This window comes from Excalfactoria chinensis, chromosome 1 (genome assembly GCF_039878825.1).
Source record: "Excalfactoria chinensis isolate bCotChi1 chromosome 1, bCotChi1.hap2, whole genome shotgun sequence".
NCBI classification, from domain to species: Eukaryota; Metazoa; Chordata; class Aves; order Galliformes; family Phasianidae; genus Excalfactoria; species Excalfactoria chinensis.
Genome location: NC_092825.1, coordinates 66,655,013 through 66,668,928, shown reverse-complemented (window position 1 = coordinate 66,668,928; position 13,916 = coordinate 66,655,013). Strand labels below are relative to the sequence as shown.

Here is a 13,916-nt window from a genome sequence, read left to right as displayed (position 1 = left end):
TCCACTGGATGAGGAGAGTGCAATCTGCCAGCAGCAGATCAGCTGAGCAGCTCTAGGCGGATGGATGATGAAAACAGCAGTTTGTACCTTTCCTCTCTTGCATTTCACTCCTATCATTTGCTTCCCTTTCCTGTGTGTGGGGGGAAGAGGGGGAGGGACAGCTTGTCGGACCGCCACATGTTCAAAGAGCAAATGAGATTCGCTTTATAATTACTTCCTGATTCTCTGCATGAGCAATCTGTCCTCACTCAGACAGATGGCAACTGCTGCTGCACAGCTGCTCCAGCACAGGCAGGGCTGGCGGGTGAACAGCAGGCTGGTGGGATGTCCCTTTGGCTCACCAACCCCACAGAATCCAGGAAGGAAACCCAGACTGTCAGCCAAAGAGAGCACAGTCTGTAAGTCATTCCTGCAGGATGGCTGGTGGCTCATCAGAGACTAATTTAAAGCATACTTGTTCGTTAAGACATAGACCATATCAGTCAACAATGGGAACACATCAGACAATCAAAGGGAGCTACAGCATTCCCACCAGTGCTACTTGTGAACAGCCTCCTCACCAGACCTCCTACTTTCTATTAACTGGGAATGCATATACATATATATGTGCATGTATACATGTACTTTTTGAGTATGTATTTTTGTGTACTTAAATAAAGCCTAACACTGTATAGTCCTGTTCATAAGTGGCTTAGGGACTATCACCACAAAGTAACTGCAGGAGCAGTTGTAGCACTGTTTGCCTTCTGTCACTCCACAGCTAAGATACAGCATCACTTTGGTCAACCATCACAGCACTGCTTTGTCCACTGCTGTTAAGGGCATATGAATGTAACAGCCTTTTGAGTGCTAATAAAAAAGAAAACCAAACACCAAAAAAAATGAATAAAAAAGAGAGAAAAAAGCAAGAAGTTTTCCCCATTCTCTTCCATTCCATAAAAGCAATGAGTTGTCCCAGACAACCAGCGGGCTCCTAACAAGGCTCAAGTTTTACACAACTTCAAAAGAGAAAGATACCATCACCCAGAGTAACATAAACAAACAAACAAAAACCCCTCTTTAATTTGCCATAATGTGTTCCAGAGAGATTTGACCCTTGATTGCAGTGTCACATTCTTACCAAAATTTCCATGACAGTTAAGATTTTTACACATGAATGGATGGATGAATTTGTTTCCAGCCAAGGAAGACATGCTGCCTACCTACCTGCACAAAGCTTCATGAACTTTCAGACTGTGTACCAAAATATGTGGTAGAAATACAAAACAAATGAAGCTCCCAAACATTAGCTTTTCACGAAGCAGAAGGAAAGAGCTGTTAGAAAACCAACGCTGAGCGTTGAGAAAATGAACATTTTGCCAACGAATGCATTCATCAGGTTCACAGCATCACTCCAGTTCTGCCCCTGCACAATTGCTACACTGGTGTGAAATGCAGGTACTGAAATCCATCCAAGCTCCTGCTCAGACACTATGACTGCAAGGGGGGAGCAAGAGGCAAGCGCGTCCCCTGGCAGATGCAGGTAGCAGGGTTTAAGCAGGCACCAGCTCCAGCAAAGCTGGAGAGCAGGGCAGAAGAGCACCCATAGCTGAACTGGGTTGGAGAGTACCATCCTCTCCAGCAATACAGGCACGTGCATGAATAACTCATGACAGAGGAACAACAGCAACTGTGTGGGGAAAAGAGGGGCTCTGTATTTAAACTGTCTATAGCAGGCTTGGACACGTCTGACCACACAGTGTACCTCCCCTGAGTAATCCAGCAGAGGCTTCCTCGTACCACTCAAGAGTTGCACCAAGATTGCAAAGGTACAAACCTGAATATAACACTGAGTGCTCACACCTTTCCACAACTCCTTCGTAACCAGGTAACAACCCTGTGCAAGCAGCAGGAGTCACTTACATCCAGAACAAATGCTTCTTCAGCAAAAGGTGGCCCAGTTGGAGATGAGTTTTAGCTGGTTACTTTCATGCTTCCACGAAAACAAGAGGAGATACAGTATCACAAGTCGTTGAACAGCAACACAATTCAGATCTCAGATCCAACAGCACAGCTCAACCATGGCTCTTACAGCACTGGCAGCAGTTCTCTTCAATAAGCAATGAATACGTATGTTAATGGGAAGGAACTGCAACCTGAAGCTGCTCCAGCTGCAGTCCCGAGCCTCTACTAGTGCTATCACTCAATCTCTGCTGAATTAGCAGTGAAAGCGCTGCTCTACCCTTTCAGAGAACAATGCTGGAAAGCTGCCAGGGGTTAACAGGCAAGGAAAGTGTCAGGGAAAACCCCCCAAGGAACACAAACCCCAAACTTAAAAGCTATTCAGGAGATTGGTGCAAGCTGAGGCATTGCATTTGGTTCAGGGAAAATCTCAGGCACTTGCAGCTCAGTAAAAATTAACTACTAGTTGGGCATTTCTTTTCCTCCAAGTTTTATCAAGCAGGCTCCTAAGCATTCAAAAAACAGCGTACGAGTAGTCGTATTTATAAGTCGTATAATTAATGTTTGGCATTAAACTGTGGGGGTCTCAGCCGTAGAGCAAAATCTCCCTGAGTTAGGTGATGTGGGAAGGCAGCACAAAAAGAGATTGTTTTAGCAGAGGCAAAAAAACAGAAGCATATGTTCTCCCAGGATATGTTCTAGGCACAACCGATCGTGGGTAATTAGAGTAGCAGAAGAGTTTCCACATCATCTCATGGCAGCAAGCTAGACAACATGGAATTAGAAAGGAAAAAATCTTCCCTGTATCCCTGCATTTTCAAACAAAAAGTGAGAAAAAAGGCTTTTGCCAGGCACCAGAAAAGACCAGCGGACCCCGCTTGTTTCGCACTGAGCCAACCTTCGGCTCTAAAGACCTCACCAATACAAATGGTCTCATCTTCTACACCTCTACACATTTCCACTCAGTAATTCAGTAACATCAGCCACAGATAAACATATCTCCTGAGAGTCACAGGTTTACTGTAGTAATTTACAGCTCTGAAATAGACAAAATTGAAAAGTAATTGGAGAAGGTGAGAAAGAGGACAGGATAGGAATTAGGACAGCACAAGAGTTAACTGTCAGTGCTGCAGGCATTAGTTACAGCACAAGACAGCAGTGTTTGCATACAAATGCCCCAAGGAAAGGGTACACAGTGCTGCCCTGGACACAATTTATACCAGGAAAGCAGTGCAAAAAGAATCAATACCTTTAGCTACTCTACACGTGTGAGTGTTACTCACCTTCTCAGCACTTGCTCTGACAAACTCTTTCTCAAATGCTTCCCAGACTTCAGCCCAGCTGCTAGCACAACAGCATACATAAGTCCTGCCTCATCACATTCTGCTCAGTGCTACAGAGCAAGCCACCAGCACCAAGACACATCTGCATCTGCCAGCCCCAGAGCACAACAAAACATTTGGGTTCCTTTTCCGCAGTAAGCAAAGAAGTTGTAAATTCACAACTAAACAGACTGCTGCCTGGAAAGGATCTGCATCAGGCTAAAGGTGTTTTATTTCCCTTTCCATGCTGAGAAGATAGGGGCTTTGCTGCAGAATCAGCAAAACAACCAGTTGTTTTTAAAATCTAAGCGATTTGCTCTTAACTAACTTCAAATCTCCCCTATGACTCTGGCCACCCTGACCACTGGCACCATCCAGACTTTATTTGAGCACACCACAGTATTCCTCAGAGGTCAAAACTGTCTTCAAATTCCACTAAATCCACTGTTATTTCCTGTTCTTTAATCTATCATCTTAATAAATCTGCTCTATTATTGCCTCATTTGCAGAGGCAGGCAGGAGACTGCGCGCAGCCCAGCAGATGCAGAGAACTTTATTAGAAACAAAAAGGATGAGAGAGAGAATGTAAGCAAATGATTTGGTTTGTATCTGAGATCTCGAAACACACGCCCAGAGCGGCAGGAGCCAGCCAAAGTGGTGGCAAAAATTGCCCTTAGGTCCCTCCAAAAGCACTTCTCATCACTGTGGCCACCCTAAACCACAGCACGCCACACCTCTAGCCTTTATATATATCATACAGCAGTAGAGCTGGGTTGCACTCAAAGATCAAACCACAGGTAATCTAGCCCCATTGTATGTAAATATAGCTCAGTAGAAGACATGGATAAACGCCACTCTTCAGGGCTCAGCCAGATGTATCTAGCCAGTCTCTGGAAAGCTCAAATTGAAAGACTAGGAATCCCAATAGATACATATGTCATCTGTCTCATTACCTGCATTTCTTTAAAGAGTCCAAAGCAAGAAGCATTAAAGGGTACATCCCTTTACATGTGTCTAAGCCATGTCCACCCTTCCTGGCACCTGCTGGCAATGGGAATGAAAGGACAGAAGATGCCAAGGTCTGTCCAGACATGCAGGTGAGGGCCCATATAGAAAATCAAGGGGAAAACAAAAAATGTTTTGGGAAGAGCCTGGGTTCAGCTAACTGCCCTCTGACACCCCCAAGCTCTGCTTTAAACCCAAATGCCAAGAAAATCATGGTCCCACCTCAAGTCTTCAGAGGGTACTAAGTATTATACATAGAGCGCATTCTTCAGTGCCACAGTTCCTAATTTCAGTAGGCTTTCATCGTTTTTCTTGCCATTACAAAAGTTAGGTCCAGCAAGGAATCTCACAGTTTGACCATTCATGCAGGAAACAGAATGTTCTTTTTCACAGGATTAGGTGAAAATAGAGTATCTTTATTTTTAGCAGTGATTCCCTTCTCCTGTTGTTTAATACTGAATAGAGAAGCTGTCAAAACAAGCAAGCAAATAGGAAAGACAATAGGAGGGGCAAGCTTTGCCTAAAGCATTCACTTTGCCTCAGCATTTGTCAGCCCCTTTATGTGAATGAGGAAATGCAAAGCAGAGAGAAGTGAGAAAAAGCATCATGTTTCTGCCTAAGCACACAGATGAAATGAGGGCTTTGTAAAACCTAACTCCTTGCAGCCCTCAATATCCATAGGACACAAAGCTTGTTTTTGCAACAGTGGTGGATATTCACTCTCTAGGATAGCTAAATGCTGCTGAAGTGTCAGCTGAGAATTTGCCTCCTGTTTGTATACTGCCTAACGCAGGGTGGTCCTAGCTCCTGAAACCAAGGGTTTAAAGACTCAATAAGAAAATGCCAATAAATAATAGATACAAAAACAGATAAACAGGGATTGGAAGCATTTGTTAAATAAGCATGATGAAGACTTCCAGAATTAGTATGTACAGGACTCCTCATAAGCCAAAAAATAATTACAAGGGACAGGATTAAAATGTGAGGGATCAGAAAGCCTTCGCAGGACCTCAGGAGAGACCCCAGTGCATTCAGGGGGAGAATAATAGCTCTGCAATTCAGCTGCATCTCTCCTTAAACAACGTTAAAAACTCTATGAACGGAAAATAGAATTGAAATCAGCTAATAGATATTCTTTCGGATACTTATTTTCCCAGCAAATAGAGTAAAAAGCAGCAGTGCCAGCAGCGTGTTGCCAATGTTAAAAACTTGGTCCTAAAAACATCCTATCTTCCATCTCTTTCCTTACAGGGACCATTCTTCACATTACATTTTCTGGAATATGTTGAGAAACCCATCATGACTGTAACAAAGTGTATACAGTGCTGTAGACAGGGAAAAAATATCTTACAGCCCTGTTTAATACTTTCTGCCCCGTCTGTATAACCACAGACAATTCTGGTAGTCATGCAAACACACCCTTAAGCCTGAGCGGCCCCAGGAAATTGCTTAATAGTGATGAATGAACAAAAGCAATGTAGAATAAAATGGAAAGAAAAAAAACAAAGCAAAACAAAACCTGACCGATGCTAGAATTGCACATTACAGAATTAAATTTGAAGCATGCTGTAATGCCAAATTTGATCCACACAAGTAAATTTCACACACGAGAGCCAACCTCTGGCTTCATATCTGAACTTTCCAAGTGTTTCACTTACACAAAACCAGCTTGGATATTTTATGAAAACAGACTCACTTTCAAATTTTCCATAACTTCCTATCTCCAAGGGTGCCAAAATTACCACAAGAATGTCTTTTTCCTGGCATTCTGAATAGGCCTCACTGATAGGATACACCGAAGGAAAACTTAGGCCAGGAATACTGCCTTATTTAGGATTAGCTTTTGTTATAGCCAGCCAACCCAGACATCTACTTAGTCTGATAACCCACTGTCAGTGGCTTTTGCTGAGTACTTCAGAGATAACTTAAAAACCAAACCAAAAAGTCCTAATGGCCTTTGACAAGTGTTCAGTTCTGATAACACCTCCATTCCTGCACAAGCACAATGCCTTGTTGCCAACCAGTGGAGCAATTAAGAGTGAATCAACGCTCTCTGTATGCAATCAGTAATGCCCATATTTTAATAGCAAATTAACACTATAAATCCAAATCACATATATAAAGTAATGCAGACAATAATGCTGGCAACAGTGGATGTTTCTCTTAGAAATGTACGTGAAATTAATTTATTCATTGGAATCGACAAAAATTGCCACATTCAGCCAGTTTGATGGTGTTTTTTCTAAATCAGATACAAGGAGGTAATCAAAGGAAGAGAAGTCTTTAGTCTTTCTCGAGAGGTCCTTGAAAGGACATTTTATGGCAAGAAAAATTGAAACAGTAGTAAAAACAGCAGTACTGCTTCATACAGGGGTTGGATAAGCACATCCAAGCTGGATTAATGCACTTTCTGGAAGAATGTTCAACTTTTCTAAGCCGCCTGATTTCCTTTGAAACCAAGACAAAAAATAAATTTAAAAAAATAATAATAGTAATAATTTCATTTCTTCTTACTTTCCACTTCAAATGGACAGTGCAGGAAGCAAAGAACTGGTTCGAAGTCTCCCAATGAGCAAAGTCTGGGACTCAAGTTACACATAATTAAAGGAGGGTCATCTGTAAGCCAGTTCTGTAAATGCCATTTGTTTGTTTTTCACTCTGCCTACATTCCAATAAACCATTCACGGTGAACACAGTCAAATGATCTCCAATTTTTAAAGCAGCCAGCATGAATCAGAATAGAAACACTTCTCCCTATCCTGCAGCAACATACCATCTCGGAGCATTTGTGACTTGCAGTAAGAGCACATCTAATTTATACAACCCTAGACTATTCCAGGATGGACAAGAAATGCAGTGGAGAAAAGATTACATCTTAAAGACACCAAACCACCTGAGAGTGGTACGTTATTATGCTAGTTGGCCATTCAGTTTTCTCTGTCCATTAACAGATCAGCTACATATCTGAAGAGAGGAACAGAATAACAACTTCCATACAGTAGTACGACAAAATTCATTAGGTTTCTGTTCAAAATCACAATCCTTTCATATTCTTGGAACCATCTTCTAAATAACACCTTAAACCCAAATAAACTGATTAAATTCAAGCAAGCAAAAATAAGATCTTGGACTGAAAAATCCCTGGCGTTCATCCAAAGCAGCCATCCCTCCCCTGACTGCAGTGTGTTTCGGATCACAGCCCTCAGCCCTTCTGATCTGTTTGTGCATTGCCCAAGATTCTAGAATAGCCCCTTTGAAGTTGCTTTTCACACTTCAGCAAGCACACAATGTTGTGTCTATTACAGGACTCAGCAAAGAGGTAACTACATTCCAATAATATCCTTTTTTTTTTTTTTTTTAAAGCAGGAAAATGCCCCGAGTCTTTTACTTTACAGATTTTCCTCAAGAGAAAATAACACAGATCCAAGAACACAAAATAGCAAAATCAGTGTAAACAAAGCAACATTTCTAGCCTGACCTGCTGTGTGCACCACCAGAAACTGCCCCCCACCTCCTTCCCCCTACTAGCTTTCCTTGCGGTGTGATCAGCAAGGCCTAACATATGCTACAGCATTTGTTTTACAAAGTAATGGCATACATTTCAGCTGCCAGCAAGACATGCATTCCTATATTTCCTGGACTGCAGGCTCCTATGAGCTAAAGATGGCACAGGGTCTATCAGTACATCCAGTTCCCGTCCCTCCCCACAGTGCCTTGCCTAGGTTGGTGGAGCGGCCTGTCCCTCTCAGTAGGCCGCATGGGTGATCTAGGAGCGGGCTCTAAGCAGAGCAGTAGGTCTCTTAGCTGCACACTCTCATTTCTGACATCTCCATCCCAATCCCCAGGCAAGGCTCAGCCAGGGAGATCATACTACTGAGCTGCCAGCCCCGCAGAACAACTTCCTGGGCTCTCTATAAGCTCTAAAAATACCCAAACCAACAGCACTACCAGGATTTTTTTAAGGAAGACTATATAGAATCACAGAATCACCAAGGTTGGAAAAGAATGTCCAGGATCATCCAGTCCAACAGTCCACGTGCCACCCGTAATTTCCCACTAAATCACATTTCTTAGTACAAAATCTAACCATTCCTTGAACACATTCTAGGACAGTGACTTCACTATTTTGAAGAACAAATTTTTCCTAACATCCAATCCATATCTCCCCTGACACAACTTGAGACCATTCCCTCTAGTCCTGTCACTAGTTATGCAGGAGAAGAGGCTGACCCCCACCTCATCACATCCTCCTTTCAGGTAGTTACAGAGAGCAGTAACATCTCCCCCGAGCCTCCTCTTCTCCAGACTGAACAGACCCAGTTCCCTCAGCTGCTCCTCCAGACCTCTCACCAGTTTTGTAGCCCTCCTCTGAACACATTCCAGGGCCTCAATGTCTTTCCTGCACTGAGGGGTCCAAAACTGACACAGTATTAAAGGTGTGGCCTCACCAGTGCTGAGTACAGATGGACAATTACTTCCCTGCTCCTGCTGGCCACACTAGTTCTGATACAAGCCAGGATGCTATTGGCCTTCTTGGCCACCTGGGAAGCCTTGCAAAGGCTAAATGATGCTCTATGAGGTATCTACACCTTAAATCAACACTAAGCATTTCCTCTGTTTCCTGGTCAGTTTTTTCCCTTCCCTCCCAAGCTTCCAAAACACAGGAGTCTTTCTGTTTAACCCAGAGAGCCCACTGCACCCAAAGCACCCACATTACTCTTTTATGTGCAACGAGAACACCCCAAATGCACCACCTTACATTGCTGTTTTACTGCCACAGCCCTTCATCTGTTTTAGCCCCGTGACTTTCAGTATGCCTTCACACACCCACTGCACACACTAGCCTTGTTCATTTTATTGCCCTGTTCCACTCCCCAGACTACTCATTCTTCGCTGCTCGTCTGCCAACACTGAAGGAAGGTTCACATCCAGCAGCTGCAGGCACTGAAGTTTTACATGTTTGCAGGTAAGATGCACCAAGCTCTTCTGAAGTCTTTCATGTCCCTTTCCTGATTGTCATCATACTGGCATTTACGTTACACTAGCAGTGAGCACAAATGTACTTTATTCTCATCCACACCGGGTTTCCAAAAAGAGCTGCAGCTTTGCCTGCTCGCTCAAGCAGTATGAAGAGCATACACATGATACCTAGTATCTTTCAGTCCAGTGCTGAGCCCCAAACTGCTTTTAAGGCGGACAGAATTTCAGCCCAGCCAACACAAAGGCATATACTGTGGCTAGCTGATAGGCAGGAAGGGGTTTGGGTTCCTGAGAGCCTTCAAGCAGTCACAGGATAATGTGACAGAATGTAAACATCTTTGAAATGAAAATAGCTTGGAATAAAATGGATGTTTCATTTTCCCCCTGCCCCCCTCAAACATATCTCTGTTTCAGATCAATAATCGTTACAAGTAACAATCTTAAACTCAAATGTCTGAGCATGGGAATGGCCAGGATCGTTATATGGCATTTTCTGATTTAGAGGTCAGGTTTTGTTTAGCATTCTGCACCGGTCCTACAGTTTAGCTTGCCTGAAAATGTTTAATGCAAATGTATTTGCAAGGTGGCATAAAAGAATATCAGAATTTTACCTTACACCACAGCTTCTAACTCAGCTCCCTCTTCTTCCTCCCATATATGCATATATCACAGCCACTAAAATAAATACTCAAACAGAAAAAATCTTTACCTATTATATTTTTCCCTACTAAAAGACTTTCATCGGCCTTTCTGCTGAAACAGACCTAAACCACAGTTTACGCAACACTTCAATATCACCAACAGCTTGAAACGCACAATTTGAGTAATACTTAATTCAGATAATTCATAAGCTTCGTAGTAGTTCCCATCTTCTCAGGGCTAGATATGCACGAGCTAATTAATCACTCCTTTTTCCACACCCCAAACTCACCATTCTTGTCCTAAGAAACCATGGGGAAAGCAAATGGTAGCAGGAGGACAGGTTTCTGAACAAGCATTAGTCATTTTCCTCTCTTCTTTTGTTCAGTGTCACTGAGTCCTGGACCACAGACATAGGCAGCCAATTACCAGGTCTCGTAATTCAACAGTTCTTTCAGACTCTATGGTCATGGCTAAAGAACTTTAAACACCATTAGATGACCAGAACCATATCTAACCTTTCTCCTCTTGGTGTGAGGATGCTCCTTCCCATTTACAGGGTTAATCTAGGTACAAGTCGAACACAACTCAGCCATCCCACACTGAGTTATGAGAGATCAGAATACACTTCAGAAATTATAATAACACTATTGTACAGCCAAACTAACTAACTAACTAAATAAATAAGCTCCAATCTTCCCCTTGGAGAACAATTTTTGCTTTGCTTTTGTGGTTTATCATCAAATACACACGCAAGAATGATGCTTTAAAGGAAAACAAAGAAGTAGGCCTGCGTGTCAGCTGGCACAAATTATTGGAGCCTTCGGTGCTGAACCAATATTCCTTGTTTCAGCTAATATCCACTACAATATTTAACTCTATTGCTGAAACAGGAAACGCTATTTTTAGCCATTACCTATTGTTTATCCTAAAAGATTAATTCCATCTTTGACTTCTCTTACAGATCTTGCATTTTATCGTGCGTGTTTATGGAGTCGTTCATTAATCCTGGTGGTTTTTACATTAAGTTTTTGTTTTTTCTGAAGACTCAGAACTTGACCTGCACTCCTGGTTGACACAAATATGTTTCCATCAAGATCTTCTGAAGAGCTCTAAATACAACAGCTTGTGAACTAGAGACTAGAGAAAGCATCGAGAATAGAACAGTTTATTCTGGAGCACAGGAGTGCTAAAAATCCAGCTCCATCCTGGGCATTGAGTTCTTTCAGATATTCCTCTTACACTGCTTTGCACTGCCTGTTTGCTGCACACTGTCTGGGAACACGTCTTAATTCCACACTCCTTCCACAGTTTTCCCCTAGTCAGATTATTAGTAAGAAAAATGAAGCATTAAGTCACTCGATCAATAGCGTGTGTTACAAGTATGAAATCTCTGTCAATACGTGTTTCTAGGAACACATTAACAGACTAACATGGAATAAAACAACCAGAGTAAAATTCATTTGACTCCTAGAACTAAGCTTTAGAGGAGTTATTCTTTGGCTAAGGGGGAAGTTACGACCAAGGAACAGTTCTGCAAGGCAGCACCACCGTCATAAATCCACCTATGTCCTAGATGCCAAGACTGCTTTCTTTCACAGCTGACCTATACAGAACAACTTCTATTATTCAAACTGTAAGAAGGCTGCTTTATCATCACCAACTATTCTTTCTGAACAGCTAATAGATGTGTGAGACATAGCGAAACAGAAATCACTTACTTTAAATGAAGCATCAACATTCTGTTTTAAATGCAGGTTTTGATAATTAATCAGCATGCTGATAAATGCAAAAATGGATTATTTCCTGTGATTTGAAATGAAACGCTCAAAAGAACACTTGCTGGGAATTAGAAGCAGTAGAAAAGCTAAATCATCTCCCTGATCCTCTTCCTCAGGCTGCCTGCTCTTGTTGCCTCTCCAATATTAAGCGCTAGATTGCATCCAACTTAATGTATTCTTGTAGAGAAAGGAGGCACCGGACCTTTATCAACCATCAGCAATAAGCTGCCAAAATTATCAGCACCTGCACACGCGCACACACACACATACTGAAACTGAAACACGCGAGCCCATCTTCTGCAGAAGCTATCAGAGATGATTACACGCTTCGGGATGGAAACATGCAAAATCATTCTGTAAAAAAAAATCTTACTCATGCATACAGATCTTACTTGCGTGAATAAGGCTCACAGCAGCCAACCCACAGGAATCACATTTAGAGCCTCGTTACCTGAGACAGCTATTTCAGACTGCAAGAGAAAGGAGATGAGCGTCTGCACAAACACTAACCCAAAAACCCCGCGGTGTGCAAGAACTGCGTGCCCGAGGTCTGGAACTAACAGAAGCACCACGCTAGGGGGAAACGTGGCTCTGCTTCCAATGGAACGAACAAAGCCCGGAGCTGACCCACCTCGCTGAGAGCCCCAACATCGAGGGGATACCCCGCTCCCCCCGCTGGGACCGGGGCCGTCCCCCGGGAAGGAACAGGGACAGATCCGGACTCGGAGTCAGACCCAGACCCTCCGCGCTCACCGTGCTCCGCCGCGAGCAGCGGCTGCGCTCCCGTGGCCGCTCAGTGCGGGCCGCGCCGCGCCGCACAATGCGCGGCCGCGAGGGCGGAGCGGGGCGGAGAGAACCGCGGAAGCGAGGCAGCCGCCTCACCGCTGGGAGGGGGGATTAGAAAAAGCCCTAAACCCCCCGCAACCCAAATCCGCCACGCCCCGACCGCGGCCCCGCCTCGCCGTCCCCGATGCCGCAGCGCCCGCGGGGCCCTGCTGTCGTTCATCGGCCGCCCCTTCCCGCCCCACCGCCCGTCCGGTGCCGAGGATGCCCCGGTGCGATACCCCGTGGAACCGGGGAACAGCCGGGGCTGAGCTCCTCAAGCCGCCGAGCCGGACTGCGGGGCAGCTGCCGCCCGCAGGGTAGACACCCCTTCTGCCACAGGCAGCTGTAGGCAGGACTGAAATGGCAAAAGGAACGAACGCTGAACCCCTGCAGGGAAGATGCGGGATGAGCCGCGCCCCACGGACTCGCGTGTGCAGAAGCGCCGGACGAGGCTGTGCGGGAGGATGCGCCCGAAGCAGGGAGAGCAAAACGCTGCCAGGCTGGAGTGTGCCCTGAGGATCCGGGTCACAGCTTGAGGTTTTGCTTGGTCTGCCGTTGGTAATTTTGATCTGAGTTAACGGGGTTTAAACCAAAGCAGGTGTTACACAAATCGATCCCAGCCCCGGTTTCACTGCATCAGATGCCAGCTCGTTTCGGGGAGCTGGCGGGCACACCTCTGCTTCACACCGCCTGCAGCTCAACTGCACAGGGAATGACTGTGCCATGCAACAGACCCAAAGGGTGTCAGGGTGGCCATGCTTACAGCCCATGTCACGGCTCCATCAGCTTCATGCTGCCTGCTCTTCCTCCTCTCGGGAGGAGCTGCTCACATGTTCTGCTGCCCAATTTCTGGACGTCAGTGGCTTGATGTAGTGAACTGAATGGACAACTGAGGCCATAGCAAAGTTGTGCAAGAATCATGTAGCGTGCAGAACTGTATTCATGCGTGGAAGGAAGCCATGGTTTCTCATTAGCTTAACCAACCACAGAAATCTGGGTAAGGTAACATTGCCCTTCTGAACCTGGGGAGAAAGAATCATAGAATCATAGAATCATAGAATGAAGACTATGAAGGCTATGACATGTCCATGGGGATCGTGAAGCAGTTTTTCTCCCCAGAGCTGATGCTTTTTTTCCTTCAATACCACAGGTTTATTTATTTATTTGCTTCATACAGAAGTCTGTAGGGCAAACCGAAAGCCTTGGAAGAGATGCTTGCATCAGTTTCATCAGTTGTTTCCATTGTAGAAATGTAAACCAAAGGATTTAAAACAAAACAAAACAAAAATCCACCAACAGTTAATTCAGTTAATTGACATGCAAAGGAGCCTGAACTGGGTGATTGTTCCAGAACTGTGAATAACCAATACCTCAGGTTGTTGGGTTTTTATTTTGTTTGGGGGTTGGGAACATGTATCTGCAT

At 44.3% G+C, this 13,916-nt stretch overlaps 1 protein-coding gene across 16 annotated transcripts in view; it reads right to left on the bottom strand.

Moving 5' to 3' along the window:
• Positions 1-12,614, bottom strand: part of PRR5 (proline rich 5) — a 78,360-nt gene extending 65,746 nt beyond the window's left edge. For 2 of the 16 annotated variants that reach the window (XM_072346073.1, XM_072346121.1), the window contains exons 1-2: positions 12,300-12,611; positions 12,061-12,138 (exon numbers count right to left, since the gene is read on the bottom strand). Coding sequence is in view for 2 of the 16 variants with exons in the window: in XM_072346148.1 (XP_072202249.1) it covers positions 12,300-12,319 (20 nt within the window). In the remaining 14 variants the exon portion in view is untranslated. Of the gene's footprint in view, positions 1-3,224; positions 3,244-12,060; positions 12,139-12,299 lie in introns of those variants that run through there. The other 14 variants (XM_072346063.1, XM_072346112.1, XM_072346081.1 and 11 more) reach the window with 10 other exon arrangements.
• Positions 12,615-13,916: the final 1,302 nt, after the last annotated feature.